Below are 10,844 nucleotides of genomic sequence, written 5' to 3' on the forward strand. Positions count from 1 at the left end.
AGCAGATTATATTTTAATATCTACAGTACTATCTGTAGTAAGTGTTGCTTGAACAAACCCTAGACCTGGATGGGTCAACACGCATAAATTTTATAAATATTTACAGGATATATAAGCAAAGAGTTTTAAAATGCAAATTCAACTTGTACCTGATCCGATTCCAAGGGGATTTAATTATGGGCGCATTGGTACGTACTCTGGATATAAAATCCAGAGAATTGTACTATTAACATACATCAGAGAAAGCAGATTGTCCAATCATACATTCAAGGTTTTGTAATGAAAACTTTTGTGGAAACCAACCACGATGTCCAGCATATTTGCTAATCTACCAAATTAAAGCAAAAAATGAGACAGATTACCGTAAAGTCGGCTCCCGTGCAACACCGATTAGCGGTAAAAATCAAGTCATTTAAAAAAAAACCTCGAAAGGGTTTTTAAATGACGCTTGAACGACATCCGTCCTCACAACCAGTGGCGCGCCATTGTGCAAACTTCCCGCCTTCCACCACGTATCACACAAGCACACAATAAGGCGCCCTAAAAACAAGAACAAGGCCAAGCTGAAGGTATATAATCGCGTATCACATACCCCTTACTTAATTCTAAGTCATTTTTAATGTACTAATGATAGGGAGTCGAAGCCTAAAAAAACTCTGTAGCCACTATCGCGGTACAGATGGGCGTGCATCGCTCCTCTGTATAATGCTGGAGAAAGCAAAAGACAAAACTAGAAGGTGATAAAAAGAATGGACGTAAATCCAAAGACACATGAGGCACAGCGAGTGCGCTATCCCGGTTTAGAAAGAGGTTTGGGCTTTTTTCATTTTTCTAGTTCCTACTTTTCTAATCTATTAGCTGTAATGTCTAGGCTTCTTGAATATGTTTCAGAAATGAGAAAAACCGCAAACTTTGCGTAACTAAAAAGTGATTAATTTTAATGATGGCAAAGATCGATCCAGCCTTTACTCGGTCTCGCAACTATGTTACCCTTCGATCGTGGACTGCGCGATTTCTTAAGAGATATCGCCTTGTGATTCGGCACGTTACGCACAAGGGATCAAAAATGTGAAACGATATGCAGGTTGGTCCTAATTAGTGGTAGTTATTTTATTTTATTTTATTTTATTTGCTCTAAACTTTTTTTAGAATGTTGCGGATTCGTTTGCGAATTCTGTGAACTTTGCAGTAGAAGTGGTCGGGATCATGTCTTTTCACACCAATTATGAGAATAAGTACTCAAGTCTCTACAACATGGACCAGACGGCCGTCTTCATTGACCACCACGGAAAATTAACAGTGGACTCCTATGAAACACGCAATATTGACATCGTTCATGGCGCAGCCGAAAACACAGGGCGATGCAGCGTATTTTTTGTCTTTTTTGCAACAGGAGAAATGCTGAAGCCATTTATTGTGTTTGCGGGAAAACCGGGGTGCCGAGGTGCTAGTCAGTTAAATAGCAGTCCTTTGGTTGCATGTCGGTGGAGCACACAGAGCAAGAAAAGAAAAAGCCTGGTGTGACCATTCAATTATGAAGGGATGGATTTCAAAGGTATATTTGTCTCAATTATTGGTTTAATTTTTTTTTCAAAGCAAGGGTTTTCTTTTTTTAAATTATTAGATTTGGCGTCCAAGTGTCACCGGGTGCCGCATGCTACTTTTGGACAGTCTAAAACCTCACAAGATGGCAAGCATTCGCGAAATGCTCGAGACCGAGTGCACGACACAGATTCAGTACATCCCACCGGGTGTTACTACCCTAAGTCAGCCAATGGATGTCAGCTTAATGCGGACCTTCAAGAAGAAGATCGAGTAAGTTTTTTTATATTTTTATTTGCTCACTAATTTTTGATAATATTTTTTGTGTAAAATTTTTAGAAACCTTTACGTGCAATATCATACTGAGCATTGTTTCCAAGCTGACACAGCAGAACACTGTGTGATCCTGTCTTTCTTGGTAGCGAAAGCATGGGACATTACCAAGGCAAAATCATTGTAAAAGGTTTTCAAAAGGCAAAACTGCTTCATATAGGTCGACATGCGATTCAATCAACAGATTTATATCATACTCTAGAATAAGGGGGTGTCGACCCTACATTTGGTAATGTCGCGCTGTAACCGTTTGTCCCACTGGAGCCGACCTTACGGTATATATGTATTCATAAAAATGGATTGCAAGACATTTTTAGAAACCAACCACTAAATTAGTATGTAGTCTCATCTGCCAATGCAGTGAGCAGCAAACTGATCTTCGGTTTTGCAATACCTGGGTTGCCGCTGGGGGGAGTTCAGAGATGTTTACTCGAGCTGGCAGAGGGTACATGTATGTAGATAGAAGAAGACGATCACACTATTCAATCATTCTCATGCTTCTAATCAACGAAATAAGGTAAACCAATGAATAATCTTTCCACGGATGCGAAGAACCATCCGCGAAGACGTTCTGAAATGTAGACATCTGAACTGGAAATTAGAGCCCATTGTCTATCGATAAATTATCTTTACCAATCCCATACGAATATGTATCGTTAATAAATCTCTTGAGGGGCCCTAGTTATCCTTTCATTGCTGCATGGTAACATTCCAATCGCAAAGTGGGATGTATTCCGAAGTGAATGACATGATTGGCCCAACACCGCACAAATCTGTACTTCCAAATATCGATACATTTGTCGTCAACGTATGCAGCTTACGCTGGCGAAAGAAAATGCAGTTCGGCTCTCCGAAAGTTGTAATCGTCTTTTGTACGTGCGTCTACTTCACAAAAAAACGCATGGCCAAAAGGTCATGGTACGTAACTTAAACAGGCTGCTATTTTGATAGGATTAGCGCACAAAGTTGCAAAGATTTGTGTCCGCGGCTGCTACGCATCAGCCAGTTTTTCTACGTGCCGTATCGGCCACGAAATCCGTGTACATCGCCATTTGTGATTTAGCAGCTCTAACCTGCCACGCCACCTCCTTGGCTATGCCAACAACACGGGATCTATCAGCAGGAGACATAGTACCCGCATCTGTGCTCCCATGCCCTCCTCCAACGTCGCCGAGCGAGTCATGACTCGATAAATGTCGGCCCGTCTGCTCGCATATCCAAGTGCGGTCACCTTTGCGGCAAATGCCCCGCGTTCAATTGACCGCAGTATTTCTCCAGCGCGACCAGGCGCTCTATATTGGATAATCGAACGGAGCACACAGTGGAGTAGGTGAGTTCGCTTAGGCTTCTCGCAGCATCTGCGGAGTTGTGACGTACGCACGCACTATAGCCAACGCTTGCGCAAGGTTATGCTATCTTGGCTTCACAACCTGATTTCAGTCACGGTATTGATCTCAGATTCATCTGGGGAGATTGTATGCGCACGAAGCGTGTGCACACTCGCGGAAATGTCGACGGGTTGCGCCCCAGCGTAAATCCTTAGCCTCTTGGCAGCGTCCTTGCGTATTTTGGTATTTGTGCCTCATATTACTGAGAGGATAATATTCTTAGGTCTCTAAGTTCAAAAACGCTAAGCAAAATTCTAACCTTTGTAGTAGCACAAATGATTAGTTTGTGGATGCAATGGCATATTAATGCACATACTCGAATTTACCGAGATGCCGTACTGCTTAGGTTAGGCGTGGGGGGGGGGGGGGGGCTGTATGGCCTTGGCGATAGAACGCATAGTCCGTCGCTTTTACTACGGCAAAGCCATGAGTTTTTCTGGTATGTCTGTTAGGCACTTCTTCCAATCGCATTTTCCCTGCCGCTTGGCTTTGAATGGTGGCAGCCAGTTACCGTTTCTTCGATGCTTAACTGTGGCTCTCCAAAATCGAGGTACTGAGCTATCACTACAGTCAAACTGCTCAGCAGCTTGAAGAATATAATTGTGTCCTACATTTAGGTTAGTAGAATGTTCAAGAAGAAAGGTAGCAATGCTTAGCTTCGTTTCGGGAGTCAGGTCTTTGTCGGGTTTACGCTAGCTTGTAGTCATTGTAGAATGACGCTAGTCGTGATATTGCCGCATTACTTCCTCAGCCTGGCCGCATTAAATCTGCCTTTTACCTGCACTAATTCCTCGAGCACGAAAAATCATTTTATTTGGTTGCACACGAAAAAGGAATGGCATGATTGGAGGGTTTGAGTAACACTTAATTTCAACCAATCATTATCGTAGGCAAGTAATTTAAAACAGAGCAGACATCGATATATGTCAACAAATGTGAAATGGAGGGAGTAGAAAAAATCTACACATGCTCAAAATACCCATAGCTGTTTTGCTTTTTTCGATATTACGTCCAAAAGAGAGTGGTGTTCATGTAGTGCCCAAGGAGAAGGCAAGATGCAGCGACTACTGCACACTGCTTCACGTATTATCACAAAAGTTCATCGCTAATACTACATGCATGTAGTAAAGTTGCAATCCGTCCAGCAATTTTCGTCCGTGTTGGCAACCTGCAACAACTTTTTTTTGTCGTTAGCCCATGCCTTCGCACTATCTCGAAATTTTGCTTTTCGATATCACGGTCGGGGCAAGTGCTCGTTTCGGCGCTCGCGCACGGTGTTCATTGCATTGAATAGCAACAACAAGGTGTGCTACATGTACTCGCATATAGGTACGGTACGGTAGCTGTATGACCTCGTTGAGAACATCTCGAACCTGCACAAGTCTCAGTCCAAGTAGGACTCCACCAGAAGTCCCGCTCTCAGTTAATCAAATCGGTAATAGCGTGGATATTGAATATTGCGTCAAACTAATCTTGAAAGTGTACAATCAACCGAATCGTAGTGATCTATATTAACCATATATAGCATTATGGAGGAGAACATGACCGCGGCAGGTTTCCTCGCTGCCATCTGTGTCTGTTTCTAGTTCACGCGTGCTTGGCCACATGGCCAGTCAAACGTGGCGAGTGTATGCTTGTCGGGTCTCGGTTCGAGACGATGGACCAGTTGGCATTTGTGCACTCCGCTCCCGTTTACACCAAGCTCGAGTCCGAGTCGCTCCATTCTATATAATACGCTCCGGCGAGAGACAGGAAAGTCGGGAAAGCGTGAAAAGGTCGGCCGGAAAAGCACCGTGAATTGTGAGGAGCGCCTCCAAGAGCTTTGCCCTTCTTCTCTGTTCTGGTCTGACCTGTTCGCAATCGCTGGTCTTGGCAGTCGAGAAAATTCCTCCACCCGAGGACAAGGCGGTGGATGTGCGTGTACCTGGCGCCGCGATGGCGACGACGCTCGTCGTCGCCACTACTAGCGGTGCTCGTGCTGGCACTTGCACTGCTACTGACGGCTGTCGACGGCCGTACACTGCGTAGTCTGGGGACAGGCTCCACTTCCAACTTGATTAACCAGCAGGAGGTCGGAGTCGTCACGACAGACTCGCAGCAGAGCACCACGACGGTGACCACCCGAGCCTGGAAGTCGGGCAGCTACAGCGCCAGTCAGCTCGATGAAAAGTCCGTCTCCTTTGACAGTTTGGTCAAGACAACCACAGCTCCGATGGAGCGCAGTACGGAGCAATCAAAAGAGGAGTCGGGCTCAATGGATCATGAGGTGCAGACTCCGTGCGCCATGGATCGCGATAAGAGCAGCTCGGATGCAGGAGATGCCAAGCAGGGTGATAACGATGACGACGACGGATCATTTGACGCTTACGAGAAGGACGAAAGTGATGACAGCAGCGCGAACAGCAAGTCTAACGATGAGACTACCAGTGCAAAGGGTACCACAAACAAGGAGACGACTCCAGCATCAACTCCGGTACCAACTCCGGCACCAACTCCGGCACCAACTCCGGCACCGACACCGGCACCGACTCCGGCACCGATACCGATACCGACACCGGCACCGACACCGACACCGGCACCGACAGCAGCTCCGACCCCTGTGTCGACACCAAAGCCGGCTCAGGGGCCACCGCACCCTGGTTCGTTCGACGCCAGGCCTAAGAGCTGGTCATCCTCCGGTTCTACTGAGCAGACGGTGGAAGATCAATCGTACCAGACCAACAGCGCTAGCGCGCTCGAGAACAGGACCAAGTCGGCTGCATTGGTGACAGATAACAGGTCGTTCGATCAAACGCTGGTGGTTGTTATCGTCGGTGTCGTTGGAGCTATCGGTGCATTGCTCATGTTCGTGTCGCGTAAGGTGTTGAAGGAAACAAGAGATTCCGACCTGGAGGATTCCAGCATTTTCTAGCTCGAAGGGAGGTGACGGAATGAGTGGGATATCTGTAAACTTTACTGCGTCGGGTAGTGTTATCTAAGGGGAGGAACTAGCTGGCCTTGCAATCGAGCACTAGGCGAACCGAAACTAGTCCATAATGCAGCACAGAGGGAAGCAACAAGAAGCTATATCAAATAGACTAGCGCACACGCACAAGCGCGCAATATTTTCTTGTTGATCTGCACTGCTTCAACGTCTTTACCAGATTCTAAACAGCGATCGCGATATGCTTATGACACTTGCGTGTTCTACGCCGCCTTGATCTTGGAGTATGCACGGTTACGCTGTGTGAGCATGTGGCCGTACATGACGGGCAGACCGGGGATGTACACGAGCAGCACGAGGATGACCACCACGTAGAGCGAGATGGAGATGTTGTGCGTGTTCGGCTGCTGGATGGAGTACGCGCCAGTGGACAGAAAACCCAATGAACTCACCATGCACAGCACCTCACCTAAAGATCAGCATCAACAACGTGAGCTTCGCAAGAACGATAAAGCCAACGAATAATTCAGCAGCAGTTAGGATGGGTAGGATAAACGTACCGAGCACACCCGACGGGTAGAGCACCATGAAAAGATGGTAGCGCAGGAAGAATAGGAAACCGGGCACAGCATTGTACAGGTTGAGAGCGTAGAAGGAGTAGCGCGGTACCTCCACGAGGCCCCAGCTAGCCACCATGAGCGGGAAGCCAAATTGGTAGCGAGACACGGGACACAGCACGTTGATAGCCCAGACCAGCCACAGACGCGAGCTCACCTGCATGAGCGTAGAGCCCAACGGAGAGCGGACGAAGCCCACAGCAGCGTGTACGATTTCCATCACAGCCATAGTCTGCACTATCTTGAGGGGCATTGACACCACGAGCCACGTGCTCTGAGCCACCTGGTTCCAGTCCTGGCCGGCACCATGCGCCTCGAGCACCGTTGTCACGGTCAGATACAGCACGTAGGCCCAGCCAGCGCACGAGGTAGCATTGAAGGCCAGCAGATACAGGTTAAGCAGCGCGTTCTTGGCCATCGCGAATGATACGATGACGCAGAGCAAGATCAGAGGCTGACACGCATGGAATGTCACTATCGGTTTCGGTTTAGTGACAACAGAGCGTTGATTGGCCAGGAACGGTTTTCCAAACTGCGCTGGTAAATATACCGGTTTCTATGGCGGTACTGACGTAGCTGCTCTAGGAAACGCAAGCTTGCATCGGATGGTTTAACAACTTGACCTACTTGACGTCAACATGAATGAAGCAGAGTTACAGCAAAGTGCTAGACATCTTGTATTCGATATTCATGCAGCTGTAGGTAAAAGACGCTTGGAGTTTCAAGCCGCAATATCCTGCAGCGACTTAGCGCTTACAAGCATGTGCAGCTATATGCAAAGCCGAGCCTGCTCTAGTGACAACAGCAATCTAGTCCGAGCCGAGGCTCTTGCGGATCTGCTCCGTGACCTTGTCCATTTCCGTGTGGGCGTTCACCTCGGTGAGCTTGCCCTGCTTGCGGTAGAAATCGATCACAGGCTGCGTCTGCTTGTGGAAAGCCTCAAGACGAGAGCCCAGAGTGGCCTCGTTGTCATCCTTGCGCTGGATCAGAGGCTCGCCAGTGATGTCGTCCTTGCCCTCCACCTTGGGCGGGGCGAACTTGACGTGGTAGCTGCGGCCACTGGCAGGGTGCACGCGACGGCCCGAGATACGCTCCACCAGCACCTTGTCCGGCACGTTGAAGTTCACGACAGCGTCCACCTGAGCATTCTCCTCAGCGAGCATCTCGTCGAGCTGCAAAATTTGTCATAAACAGCGGAGTGAGCCTCCGGTCCACACATTTTGTTACAGTTAATTTACACACCTTCTTGGCCTGCACGACCGTGCGCGGGAAGCCGTCAAGGATGAAACCACGGCGGCAGTCGGGGCTCTTGATGGCGTCCTTAATGATGCCGACCACGATCTCGTCGGTCACGAGAGCACCCGACTCCATAGCAGCCTTGGCTTTCTTGCCCATCTCGGTGCCGGCGGCCACAGCGGCACGCAGGATGTCACCGGTGGCCAGGTGGCACAGGCAGTACTCATCCTTCACACGGGGCGACTGCGTGCCCTTGCCACAGCCAGGGGGGCCTGCAAACGCGAGAATGACAGCGCGTCAGTCAATAAACGTCGTCGGATTCCGCAGCCAAATGGAATTTACGGAGGCTGTCGATGCGTACCGATGAAGATGGTGCGGCGCTCCTTCTTGTTGGCGCATTCGATGCGCTTCTGCAGCTCCGAGAGCAGCGAGGCGGTGGGCACAGCGGCGAGGGACATGGCTACGAAATGCAGGTCAAATACGCTCTAGGGAGGAATCGGAACTGACAGCGCACCATCACCACGTTTTGGATCCCTACCCCGCTCATGAGCTTGGAAAAACCGATATTTCACCGGTACTCTCGATTAAGTGCGACTAAGATCTTTCGATTCGTAATTACGAGTTCTTACGACGTTGAAGTTGACCTACACTCTGCATCTTGCCCTTCTAAAACGTCTTGCGCTATCCGTACGATGCGCTCGAAGGCCACGTCGGAGTAGCGACGCCAGCAAACGTGGTCGCGCCACTGCCGTGTCGGAAGCTGCGGCGTCGTTAGACCATGAAACACCTTGGCTACCGCATAGCTCGTCCATTTGATCTCCTCTCTGCTTTTGTCCTCTTCAGCCTCAGTTTCCTCCATCGGATTTCCACCAAGACGAAGCTGTATTAGTGCTCGAGTGTCTCGCTCGATAGACTCAACCAGAGGCGCAGTCAGCGGACGTAGCATACTGTGTAGTAAATGCTCGTCGTCCTCCTTTTCTTCGTTTATATCGTCTTCGAAATAGTGGACAAGTTTCGTCTCCAGAGCACGCGCTTTCTCGTCAAGATCTTCTTCATCCTCGTCGTCACTTCTTGATGGAGATGGAGCTGGTAACGCGGCGGCATGCAGAGCGCCATACAAATGAGCAAGACGAGCCAGTTGCCGTGACTCGAGATGTTCGTGCTTCGCGTACAGACTGGTAGTCCACCGATCTACCGCCTCAGTCTTCATCTCGTCAATCACGTCAACTCGCCAGCTCAACTGCAGCTGGAAGGATGGCTGCGACATCGACAAGCGCTGGATCTGGCCAGTCTGTTGCGCCGCTCGCAGCTTTTGTAACATCCGTCTTTCATTTGTTGCTGCAGCTACAGCGACAGCGTTCGTCTCTCCTTCCTGCTGCGCATCTGAAGTCACTAATGACGCCACAGATCCCTCACATTTACCGCTGCTACGTGCGTACCAGTGAGCTGTCTCGTGCAAGTGGAAATCGACGGTCCAAGAGCTCAGATACCCGTCCTTGCGATGAGTAACTCGAGCACTGGGCAGCTCCATGCGTCGCACAGCATCCAGCAACATCTTTACACAGGAACTAGGCGCCAATTTCTTCGCCTGCGTATCAAGTAGCTGCACAGTACATCGACTCATACTCAGAGGTTGCAGAGCTACACGAAAACCCGTCTTGTCGTCCTTGTCAGCTCGTGACTCCAGTGCCAGCAACGTGAGGAACGTCTCGACTGTAGCTGCCTTCAAGTCGAGATGACGTTCGAGCCAATCTCGCTCCAGCGACACAAGCGTGAGGTCCCCACCAGCTCGTTGACTCGAGTACTTGACAGCCACAACATGCTTGTCATTCTTCTGCTCTTGAAAAACAAGAGACAAGAGACGTCGAAGTTGATCTCGATGCAGCGCCGTTGAGAAGAGCAGCGAGCGGAAGTGAACTGCGTCTTCATCCAGCAGATACAGCAGTGCACGTGCCGCTTTCCCGTCACGACCAGCTCGACCAACCTGCTGCACGTACGCCTCCACTGACGAGGGCATGTGGAAATGCACGACTGCACGCACATTCTTCTTGTCGATACCCATGCCAAACGCCACAGTAGCCACCACTACACGCACTCTTCCTCTTGCGAAGCCAGTGCGAACTTTTTCCTTGGCTTCAGACGCCATACCAGCATGGAACGCCAATACTTTGCCGGTACTACGCCACGTAGACGGGAGCTGTTCGCGAAGCAGAGCTGCCAATTCCTCGGTTTGTCGTTGTTGATGAACGTATACGATGACACCGCCACCGCCTTTGGAGCCTTTGCTGAGTTCAGGGAGAATATGGACGAGATGGCGTAGTCTCTCCTCGTTCGAGCACACAGATCGAACCTCCAGCGCCAAGTTTCTGCGTTGCCATGGCATCTGGAGCACCATTTCGTCTTCGTTTTCACAAATCCTGTTGCTTTGGACTTCGAATTGACGACGTGAACGTAACTGGTGTAGAACATCATGAACAACGCGTCTAGAAGCTGTTGCAGTCACGCACAGAACGCACTGGGCATGACGGAAAACCTCTGCTAATCGCAGATAACTTGGACGAAAATGATGGGACCACTCGGACACGCAATGCGCTTCATCGACGCAGACAAGCGCCAGACGAGCTCGAACCCGGGGCATCGCAAGGAGCGCCTGCATTCCCACTCCCAGCGCCTTCTCCGGTGACAGGAAGATAAGCGAAAGTTTGTCTGCCAGTAGATCGCGTACAAATGCTGCATGTTTCGCCTTGGAACTGGAGTCGGAGGAGCCAGAGAGACAGACAGCACGGGCTTTTAAAGGGGCAGGTA

At 49.5% G+C, this 10,844-nt stretch overlaps 5 protein-coding genes across 5 annotated transcripts; 2 read left to right on the plus strand and 3 right to left on the minus strand.

Moving 5' to 3' along the window:
- Positions 1 to 1,078: 1,078 nt before the first annotated feature.
- On the plus strand, positions 1,079 to 1,908 carry PPTG_21933 (hypothetical protein; the record flags this gene model as incomplete). The annotated part of the gene is made up of 5 exons (XM_008901101.1): positions 1,079 to 1,084; positions 1,150 to 1,368; positions 1,467 to 1,518; positions 1,625 to 1,815; positions 1,882 to 1,908. The coding sequence occupies 5 exons, from the start codon at positions 1,079 to 1,081 to the stop codon at positions 1,906 to 1,908; spliced, it is 495 nt and encodes a 164-aa protein (XP_008899349.1).
- Positions 1,909 to 5,175: 3,267 nt separating this feature from the next.
- PPTG_06652 (hypothetical protein) lies at positions 5,176 to 6,365 on the plus strand (the record flags this gene model as incomplete). Its single annotated transcript, XM_008900696.1, has 1 exon — positions 5,176 to 6,365. The coding sequence occupies one exon, from the start codon at positions 5,176 to 5,178 to the stop codon at positions 6,172 to 6,174; it is 999 nt and encodes a 332-aa protein (XP_008898944.1). The 3' UTR covers positions 6,175 to 6,365.
- PPTG_06653 (hypothetical protein) lies at positions 6,173 to 7,325 on the minus strand. Its single transcript, XM_008900697.1, has 2 exons — positions 6,747 to 7,325; positions 6,173 to 6,655 (listed from the first exon to the last, which is right to left on the minus strand). The coding sequence occupies exons 1-2, from the start codon at positions 7,219 to 7,221 to the stop codon at positions 6,450 to 6,452; spliced, it is 681 nt and encodes a 226-aa protein (XP_008898945.1). The 5' UTR covers positions 7,222 to 7,325; the 3' UTR covers positions 6,173 to 6,449.
- A 121-nt stretch (positions 7,326 to 7,446) lies between these two features.
- On the minus strand, positions 7,447 to 8,563 carry PPTG_06654 (hypothetical protein). The gene is made up of 3 exons (XM_008900698.1): positions 8,401 to 8,563; positions 8,046 to 8,311; positions 7,447 to 7,975 (listed from the first exon to the last, which is right to left on the minus strand). The coding sequence occupies exons 1-3, from the start codon at positions 8,495 to 8,497 to the stop codon at positions 7,613 to 7,615; spliced, it is 726 nt and encodes a 241-aa protein (XP_008898946.1). The 5' UTR covers positions 8,498 to 8,563; the 3' UTR covers positions 7,447 to 7,612.
- Positions 8,564 to 8,609: 46 nt separating this feature from the next.
- On the minus strand, positions 8,610 to 10,844 carry PPTG_06655 (hypothetical protein). Its single transcript, XM_008900699.1, has one exon. It carries the CDS (start codon positions 10,693 to 10,695, stop codon positions 8,665 to 8,667), a length of 2,031 nt encoding a protein of 676 aa, XP_008898947.1. The 5' UTR covers positions 10,696 to 10,844; the 3' UTR covers positions 8,610 to 8,664.

The sequence above is a fragment of the Phytophthora parasitica genome (assembly GCF_000247585.1).
Source record: "Phytophthora parasitica INRA-310 unplaced genomic scaffold supercont2.10, whole genome shotgun sequence".
Classification (NCBI taxonomy): Eukaryota; Oomycota; class Peronosporomycetes; order Peronosporales; family Peronosporaceae; genus Phytophthora; species Phytophthora nicotianae.

Excerpts from the sequence above, each read along its gene's own strand:
- PPTG_06655 (XM_008900699.1), bottom strand. The coding sequence starts at position 10,695 with ATGCAGGCGCTCCTTGCGATGCCCCGGGTTCGAGCTCGTCTGGCGCTT.
- PPTG_06653 (XM_008900697.1), bottom strand. The coding sequence starts at position 7,221 with ATGGCCAAGAACGCGCTGCTTAACCTGTATCTGCTGGCCTTCAATGCT. Across the intron at positions 6,656-6,746 it reads CTACCCGTCGGGTGTGCTCG|GTGAGGTGCTGTGCATGGTG; the intron begins GTACGTTTATCC and ends GCTGATCTTTAG.
- PPTG_06654 (XM_008900698.1), bottom strand. The coding sequence starts at position 8,497 with ATGTCCCTCGCCGCTGTGCCCACCGCCTCGCTGCTCTCGGAGCTGCAG. Across the intron at positions 8,312-8,400 it reads GCGCCGCACCATCTTCATCG|GCCCCCCTGGCTGTGGCAAG; the intron begins GTACGCATCGAC and ends TCGCGTTTGCAG. Across the intron at positions 7,976-8,045 it reads CGGTCGTGCAGGCCAAGAAG|CTCGACGAGATGCTCGCTGA; the intron begins GTGTGTAAATTA and ends CAAATTTTGCAG.